This window comes from Nuphar pumila, chromosome 15 (assembly GCF_984573655.1).
Source record: "Nuphar pumila chromosome 15, dmNupPumi1.hap1.1, whole genome shotgun sequence".
Taxonomy (NCBI): Eukaryota; Viridiplantae; Streptophyta; class Magnoliopsida; order Nymphaeales; family Nymphaeaceae; genus Nuphar; species Nuphar pumila.
In genome coordinates this window covers 11,222,674-11,232,178 of record NC_143263.1, presented here as the reverse complement: position 1 = coordinate 11,232,178, position 9,505 = coordinate 11,222,674, and the positions used below count along the sequence as shown (strand labels likewise).

At 40.2% G+C, this 9,505-nt stretch overlaps 1 protein-coding gene across 1 annotated transcript; it reads left to right on the top strand.

Moving 5' to 3' along the window:
- The first annotated feature begins 1,252 nt into the window (after nt 1-1,252).
- Nucleotides 1,253-7,683, top strand: LOC149814479 (cytokinin dehydrogenase 4-like). Its single transcript, XM_089990361.1, has 5 exons — nt 1,253-1,892; nt 3,207-3,334; nt 3,794-4,054; nt 5,261-5,523; nt 7,294-7,683. The coding sequence occupies exons 1-5, from the start codon at nt 1,253-1,255 to the stop codon at nt 7,613-7,615; spliced, it is 1,614 nt and encodes a 537-aa protein (XP_089846487.1). The 3' UTR covers nt 7,616-7,683.
- The last annotated feature ends 1,822 nt before the right edge of the window (nt 7,684-9,505 follow it).

The window sequence follows — 9,505 nt, the reverse complement described above, 5'->3', positions numbered from 1 at the left end:
TGGCCTCCAATTTTCCTTGTTGATTTCCTGCCACACTCTATGTAGTCAGACAGAGCACCAACATGGACCAAGTAGTTCGCAAAATCTGTACAACATTTTACAGATTCTTTTAGAAAGGAGGCTGTCAAGAATCTGGTTCCAATTTGGATATGGTTTGCCTAAACAAAGGTCAAGGACTGTTCCAGTCCAAGTAAGTCCAAACGGTCTCGTTTCCAACCTGCAGATAGGTGGACCCAATAGGCATAGCAAGGTGCATTAGTATGCCCTTCTTTTTATTTGGGCCTGAACCAACTCTAAACCCAAGATCCAGCATATGCACAGTTTTTTAGAATGTATAAAAGGGAGCCTACTAAAAAGGTTGTCCTTAGTCAGTCCAGCTAGCCCATCAGCCTAAACCATAGAACCCAAACTTCTACGTGTAATGACCCCAAAAAGTTGGACACACCTTTAAAAATTGAACAGAGCAGGTGATACAAGAAATTACTGCTCGTTGGTGTTTCGGCATCATAACCATCTATCATGACGATCAACGGCAAGCAATAGGACCGCTGATGATGTCACAAAGTGCCATTATAGTGGGTCCTACCATTTGCTATAAATTATGGAGATGAACGCTATAAATTATGGAGATGAACGCCATGGATAGTGATGATGCCGTAACAACAATGAATGGTGATTTGGCATATCACCTGATCCATCTTTACTGCAACTGTCCCCAAACTATAAATCTGGAAAAAGAGGAAAAGAACATCAGGTTATAGCCTGGCTTGGCTGTGTATAGGGGCCAGGACTAGTCTAGGGATCAACTATGCGGGGGCTCCAGCTGCGTAGACTGTTGCAGTAAAATGGGTTTTCATAAAACTTCAGGGTAGTCCTTACAAAAAAGTGTAAATGTGAAGGGTGTTGAGAAATTTTGCACAATTATATGAACATTTACTGATTCTATCAGATTTATCAAAAAGTCTCAAAGTCTAAGATTTGACCATTCAAATATGAGAGCTCACATAGCCCATAGCTTGTGCTTAAACTTGTGATTTTGTTAGGTTCTTGTTAATCTAAAATTCTCCCACTCAGTCTACCAACATAGTTGCGCGTCTCAGCACGCCACACTACTTGACTCTCTCTCTCTCTCTCTCTCTCCTTTAAATATGGGTCTCCTCCCTCTCTTTCCCCTGCATCACTCTCTATCTTTCCCTGCATCACCCTCTTCTACATTACCAAATACAACATCATCTTTGTCCCTCTCCTTAAAATGTTCCACCCCATCTTCTCCTTTCTTCTTCTCTATCTCACCATTCTCTTGATTGTCTCGCTTTCCTCTTGCTTCGCAGACCACACCCACCATGAAACAAGCCTTCCCCTGCCTTTTCTTGCAGCCAGCTCCGACCAGTCCCAACTCAAGGCCTTAGACCTCCACGGTTACTTCGAATTCGACGATGTTCGGATCGCCGGGATCGACTTCGGCCACCTCCACACGGCGGTGCCGTCGGCGATCCTCTACCCGAGATCCGTCGACGATGTCTCGAAGACGGTGAAGCTCGTGTTCGAGCTTGGCCAGTCTTCCGACCTCACCATTGCTGCCAGAGGCCATGCTCACTCGCTGCAGGGCCAGGCTCAGGCCAACGGCGGCATCGTTGTGAACATGGAGTCGCTGAAGTCGCCGGGAATTCGGATTCTCCGGGATGGCGGCTCGCCGGTCGTGGAGGCTCCCGGGGGAGAGCTATGGATCAACGTGCTTAATGAGACGCTTAAGCACGGATTAGCGCCGAGGTCTTGGACAGATTATCTCTACCTCACAGTGGGCGGGACCCTCTCTAATGCTGGGATTAGCGGCCAAGCCTTCCGCCATGGCCCACAGATCAGCAATGTCCATCAGTTGGAGGTTGTTACAGGTCAGTTGATTCTCTGCAAGCCAGTGGTGCAATTTACCAAGGGCATTTTTGTCTTTAAAAAATTCTCATAGCTAACTGAGAAGGGTATTTATGTCATTTTACAAATTTAAGGGCCTTTGTGATCCGCTGCCTTTTAGACAATTCAATCTTTTTTCGGACAGAAAGAAAATTAAATCTTTTCAAAAGGTTGGAAGTAAAAGGGCTGTTTTATCAATTGTGTAAATAAATTTTTTATTATTATTTTTGTTATTATTATATTATTTTTGCAGTTGGATAGGATGCATGTGCCCTCATACAGGATCCTCTACGACGTCACTGTGCTTTATTCCAGCAGGCATGATCCAGTCACTCGGCCACTCAAAGAATGACATGCATCCTCTGCCTGTGGTGCGCGGGTGAGGCAGAGGACACATGTTGCGTTTTGAGGGGGCGAGTACATCTGAATTACTGGATCTACTCGCGCGTGTGTTGGTGGTACTGGATCATCCATCATTGTAATTTTCAAAAGCTGATATGGTGATAAAACAAAAAAAAAACTAACCTCAAAATATTGCTTACTTTGAGAATATCATGTTTATATCATGATAGAAAAAAAAATTTCAAATATTTTTAGTGTCAATTATTTTTCTTTGTGCTAAATCTATGTATTTTTTATACTATTATGTTTTACATATATCGTTATTTTCTCAAGAATTTCTTTGAAAAACCAGTTTTTTCAAGATATCATGAACTGAGATTTTCCTGAGTAACCAGATTTGTGACACATTGATTGATACACAAAAAGAGTTTCTTGATCTCCAAAAAAAAATTGGCCCTAAGGAAAGGGCAAGGCGAAGCTTGCCGGCCTAGAGCCCATGACGAGTGAGCAGTACATTTTAGCCCTATTGCATGGTGTGCTTAAATCTATTTGCATGTGTAGATCCCACGGGGATTTGCGGAACCCACATGTGATTTGTGGGGCCTCACACGAATCATATATAGGTCGGCTACCCCTAAAATGGACGGTGTAGATCTTAGGAACGTCCTTCTCGTTGAAGAATCTCAGACAAATCTTGACAGGGGCCTCTTGAGATGACAAATCCTTTGATAAGGAGATACAAGGCATACTTTAATTACATTTTTAGATGCATTCATATGTATGTATATATATATATATATATATGTATATAATACGTCGCTGTTGAATAAAGGCAAGTGTAGGAATTAAATGAAATGGTAGGCTTGATAAAAAAAATGAAATGGTAGGCTGTGGACAACTTATGTAGCATTGATAAGGACATAAATTGTATAAAATCTGACGATATGTGTCAACAGGAAGAGGGGAGGTGATAATATGCTCAGAGAAGGAGAATGCAGATCTATTTCACAGTGTTTTGGGAGGGTTGGGCCAGTTTGGAATCATCACCAGAGCTCGAATCATTCTAGAGCCTGCTCCTCAGATGGTAAGACTGCCATTCCTTAATATCGTTTGAAGATCAAGATAGTTCTCACAACTTGGAAAGATGCATCACAGTGTCCTCTTATCTTAAAAACAATGAGAAACTTCTTTTTCCCTACACGTGTCATTTTTTTCTTCTCCTCATATTTTTTTATTTTTTGAGTATTCGTAATTTTATCAATGTCATAGGGGGCTCTTTCAAGTGGCCCCAACATCCTTTCATTTCCAACAAAAAAAAAAGATGAGATATTATTTGGAAAATCCTTGTGTCCTAATCATTAAATTATTTTGAACAGACAAGGCTTTTTTTTTTTGTTGGGTTTTTATTACATATTTGTAAAACAATGGGACATGGGGGCGTAGACATATATTTAACTTGAATGTACGTGCCAATAACATCAGTGTTGCTTTTTGGCTACAAAAAAATGACATGGGTGTTGCTTAATTTTCCTTTTGGTGACAGGTGAAATGGATTAGGGTTCTCTACACTGATTTTGCTGCATTTACAAAGGACCAAGAGATGCTGATATCTGAAGAGAACACATTTGATTACATTGAAGGCTTTGTGATCATCAACAGGACAAGCTTACTGAGCAACTGGAGATCTTCATTCAATCCCAAAGACCCAGCTCAAGCCAGCCTCTTTGAGAGCCATGGAAAGACTCTCTTTTGCTTGGAGATGACCAAGAATTTCAACCACAAAGACGCCGACTCTGTAAACCAGGTAAGATGCATGCCTTACAAACAAGACACATTTTGACAGGAATTCAAACCAAGAAAAGAAAATCCAATCAAAATTTTCCCACTAGTAGTGCTTTACCTAGCCCTTCTTGAATATCAAGGATATCTTTGTATATAGAAACAAATTTTAAGCAAAAAACTCATCTTTTATCCCCACTGAATGATATCTGGATTTTCGTGGTTTCTACAACTAGGAATATCTTGGAGAAGTCAAAAGAAAAAATTGGGTTTTCAAAAGCATAAAGGTGCAACCCAAATGTATGGCTTGAATGCATGCTTCTATGAAATTGACTATACTAGGAATATCTGAGAGATGTTGCATTTATCTTGGACACTACTCCAACCAGTAGTTTGGCACACTAGCAAAAAAGCTACCAGTTGTGACAAGAAATATCCCACATTTTCCATATTCCACAATAACGTCACATTATTACGTGGCATGAGGATATCCCTAAAATGACTTTTGGCATAAGATGATTGGATGCTTTGGTGAATTCCAAGAACTTGAAGCCCACAAAGGAAGATAAGGACACTACAGACCCACATCACAAGTGATGTTTGTTTTTGAAAACGAAATGCATATTGGATGCTTTTTTAGGAGGATAGTTGAACTGAATAACTAAAGAAATTAGTGTGGATTCTGCCTTAAGATGGTAAAGGAGTTTACTAACAAAGTTAAAAGAGTATATCTACATTATATAAATAGTTAAATATTCGTTGGTTTTAATAATCAAGGGGTTTATGTTTCCCTCTTTCCAATGAAAGAGCAGGGGACTTTTGATCTTCCAGTCTCTGTGTTGACACGAGTGTGCATGTGTACCTGCACACCCATCTCACAGAGACTCTAATTTATTCATGTGTCATGTCTTCTTATATACTATTTTTAATGGAAAATTACACAAGAATGGCGCGTCCTATGTCTTTTTTTTATCGTGTCCTTGCGACATAGATGCATATTGGATAATGTGCAAGCATCCGTACCAATACCATCGTCAAGTATCATTGTCATGAGGCATCAGAAGGGCAACCAACCTCAATGTTTTATAATAACTATAAACAAGTTACTGTCAATGGGTATCTTTTTATTGTTCCTTTACCTGATGATTGGTGACCATCAACAGGGGTACTAGTAGTATGAGAGAGAGAGAGCTACAGCAAATTTGTAACATTTCTTTTTTGGGTGTTGCAGGAAGTGGACAGGTTATTGGCTAAGTTGAGCTTCGTTCCATCAACAGTGTTCATCTCAGAGGTGCCATACATTGACTTCCTTGACCGGGTCCATGCTTCAGAGCTCAAGCTGCAATCCCTAGGCCTGTGGGAAGTTCCCCATCCTTGGCTCAATTTGCTCATTCCCAAGTCCAAAATCGACCAATTTGCAAGGGAGGTCTTTGGTAACATCCTCACCGACAGCAGCAATGGGCCCATCCTTGTCTATCCACTCAACAAAACCAGGTAAGAATTCTAATTCTGTTATTTCTTTGAAGGAGAACTATGAAATTACACGTTTGGATATCTTGGAAAAAACAATCTTTTGTCTCTAATAACTAATAAGAACTCTGAAAATACAGGAATTTCTAATATGGTATCCATGATCATAACTTTACCAAACAAACTGGTTTATTTAAAGCAAATGGAGACAGAAGACATAACAATTGGCACAAAAAGCTTTAGAGATGATGCCCTGGCACCAACTTAGGGTCGTTGAACAACTTGACTTGGGCTAGTGATTGGCGGGTCATCACCGACTAGCTATTAGTATCAAAATCAATTTGCTAAGTCAGTCAAAGTAACTATGAGCATCCAACAGACTCCACTGGTCAAAAGTTGGTTGACCCAAGTCAATTCATCTCTGTTTTTATTATATAATTAAGATTTGATACCAAGATCTCTTTCTTAGATGCAAATCTCATGGCGCACTGCGGATAGCTCCAGTCTCCAAAAGAGGACATATCCTATGACATATGATGCTGCCATCTGTTTATCTATTATGAGATATTTTAGGAAGTCGATTTTGGTGTAGGCTTAATGCCGAACCACGTAATCTTGTGTTCTGTTGTATCTTTGCTTTAACATTATCCTAGCCATCGAAGCGAATGCATCTTGACATCCTAGCCCTCCAGCTACATTCAGTTGGACGGCTAGGATAGACATATGATGTCGCACATCATATCTCATAGGATAGGATCCATTTTCCCATTTTCTGACAGTTGAATCGTCAGTGTGTGACACAAACTCCTTGGCCTGTACTCCAGGAGATGAGCTAAGCTTGCAGGCTAAATTGACTCGTGTGTATATGAGGAGGCGTGGTTCTGTGTTCGGGGCTGAACACAGCCTTTTAATAAGAAGGGGGGGGGGGGGGGGGGGGGCAGCAGGTTGTACACTGGGGCCTGTTCTTTAATAAGGGTGCCCCTTTCTTTTTATAGGGGTCAGCCACTACGTGGCTCTCCCTAGTTGGACAGAACACCTTATAAGGTGTTCTGCCCCAAACACTGGATCTACCATCGTATATGAGTGTGTGCATGTATGCGAGTGCGCGTGCGCGTGCGCGTGCGTGTGGGACACATGGGAAACAGCTTGTGATTGTTTAAGCATGTGAAAAACAAACAAAGTTCATGGACAAGAAGCAATGACAATGAATGGTCAGAGATACATGAACATGGTTTTCAAATGGTTTGCAGACAATACCAATAAAGAAAAGTGTAAATTTATGAAAATATCAGAGAGTTTAGATTGATGATACGATACTTTCGTTAGGTTTAGAGGGGCAATCACATTGTCAAGGCAAAGACCTACAAGGATGTGGTATCCTTTGTAGGTCCTCATGCTGGGATGACAAATCCAAAAGTTAATGGGGCAGTCAAAAGAATGGCTAGAAAAAAGCAAACTTGATGTGCCGACTTGCAGTAGTAGGGGCAATGTTGGGCCAGATTATCATATGGGCCTACCACATTGCTTGCTCCAATAACAGCGGTTCACCTCAAGACTCATTTGATGTTGAAATCAAGGGTGGATGATTATGAAAACTGAGGCAGGACTTAGGTGAATCATTGATCTAGGCAATTCAAAGTCTTAGCCAAGTACTAGGACTAGTCAACAATGGACAAAACCAAGACATGGGCATGATTTGAGCCTTGATCAACTTGAGTTTTGATAGAGTCAACAAAATTTTGCTAATGTGCAGAGCTCACTAATTAAACTATGTATGTTTGTCCTTGTGTGCAGGTGGGACAATAGAACATCAGCAATTACCCCAGAGGAAGATATCTTCTACCTGGTGGCTTTTCTGTCATCTGCTTCTGCATCGTCTGATGGGCCTAACAGTGTGAAGAATGTTATTTCACTTAACAGAAGGGTGCTAAGGTTTTGCAAGAAATCAGGCATTGGAATGAAGCAGTACCTTCCTTACTATAACCAACAATCAGAGTGGAAGGCCCACTTTGGCCAAAGATGGGAAGAGTTTGTAAGAAGGAAGATGACATATGACCCTCTTGCCATCCTTAGTCCAGGACAAAGAATTTTCCCGAAAGCAAAACCTTTCTCTTGATGGTAGCTTTCATTGTGATGCTATATATAGGAAGGATTGTATAATATATGTGTACATAAATGGAAAAGCTTCTTCCAACAAACTACTTCATAACAAGTTATATATAGGGGTGTCAACGGGTTCGGTTTGCTTGGGACCCAGGTGGAACCCGACTTGGACCAGATTTTTGGGTATGGTATCGGGTTCGGACAGGGTCTAACCGGGTTCACTATAAGAAAAACATATCCAAACCCGATAAGAACTACATGAATCAAACCCGGACCATACCCGGTAAAACCATATTTTTTTATCATTTTTACATTGAAAATTGTGGGTCGGATCCGGGTCTGGTATAAAATTTCACAAACTATACCTGGGTCCATGTATTAATTGGACCTTCGGGCCCGAACCCGGGTTTTAATCAGGTCTTCTTATTTATCATCATGGTTCGGGTAAAGCAGGCCAGTTGACACCCCTAGTTATAGACAAATGCAGAGAGAGAGAGAGTGAGAGAGAGAGAGAGAGAGAGAGAGAGAGAGAGAGAGAGAGACGCCACCCAGATATTTTATGCAGTTGCTTTTCATATTGGTACATGCATGTGCGTGAAGAAATATAAACCCATATAACCACCCACTGATGTGCATGTATCTTATGTTCATGTGAATTTTGTATCAGTAAAACTGTGAAACCAATTACCAACCAACTGAATGCAACAAAACTTCTAGCAAATCATAAACACATACGAAATATTTCGTTTTGGGCATTCGTAGTGGAAACTGAGTATTTTACTATAAAACTATTAATGATAAGAAAAAATTTCAAGCCATTTTAGGTGAATCATATAATTTTTTTTCAACAAAGAAAAAGATAAAGAAGATTAATACAAGCTTTAGCTATCTTTTTTACTTGTACATATCACTTGGATTTACCAAAAGGATCGCTTGAATTTATCCACGGTCTTAAACACCATTTCTTCATTCATCTCAGATCTGCCCAAAATGGCTTTTGATTTTGCTCCTAGATATGTTATATGTAATTCATTCCTGTCCCCGAAATGGCAAACAACGTATTCAATCTATTTCTTTATCTCCTGTAAATTCTATGTTTGTAACAATAGGGATATAATTGCTTCAATTCCAATTGTCAATTCCTTTGAGTAATATATCTGGAAATTCCCCGTGGTTCCTTCTTATTGGCACCATTTCGGCTTCATAACAAACAACTTGGCTCTCTCTCTCCCTTAAAAAACAACTTGGTTAATTCGCCATTCTTATTCATGCAAGTACATCTAACATCGTTAGATCTCTTGTGCAATAAAAAAGAGGTTCAGGAAAATCTATTGTACCCCAAAAAAGCCATCAAAATGCTGTGTATTGAGCTAAATTAGCGCTTGACTATAATGTTTCAAGTCTTGATATGCTCGTATGTGTTTAACATTGAAGACATTGATCCCATTTTGCTGTTCAATTAGTCTCAATTTTGTCAGTTACAGCTGACTGCTTATAAAACTTAGGACCAGACCTACCGAATCTGCAAAAATATATAAGAAAATTTGATTAGATGTTTCTGGCGAAACCTCTCCAGCAGTTCTAAACAAATAGAATAAAAACAAATAAAATAGTAAAGAAAAGTTTAATTTTGCAGAATCAGGCAAGTTGGGTCATGATGTGGACGAGTTGGTCGATGATGACTCACCACACCAAGTGGACTCTAATTATTGGCGGCGGCTCAAGTCAACTCAAGGAGGTGGGTGAATCGTGACCAATTGAGATAGGTGCAATGCGATTGCATAATTTAAGTGTGCTGCGGCAACTGATCACCCACCATCTGATGATGTTGGGCCTCACAGCTGACAGGATGTATCCTAGAGATGGTAAGTGATCAGGTGCAGCACCATACTTAAAGTAAAAT

Excerpts from the sequence above, each read along its gene's own strand:
- LOC149814479 (XM_089990361.1), top strand. The coding sequence starts at position 1,253 with ATGTTCCACCCCATCTTCTCCTTTCTTCTTCTCTATCTCACCATTCTC. Across the intron at positions 1,893-3,206 it reads TCAGTTGGAGGTTGTTACAG|GAAGAGGGGAGGTGATAATA; the intron begins GTCAGTTGATTC and ends ATGTGTCAACAG. Across the intron at positions 3,335-3,793 it reads TAGAGCCTGCTCCTCAGATG|GTGAAATGGATTAGGGTTCT; the intron begins GTAAGACTGCCA and ends TTTTGGTGACAG.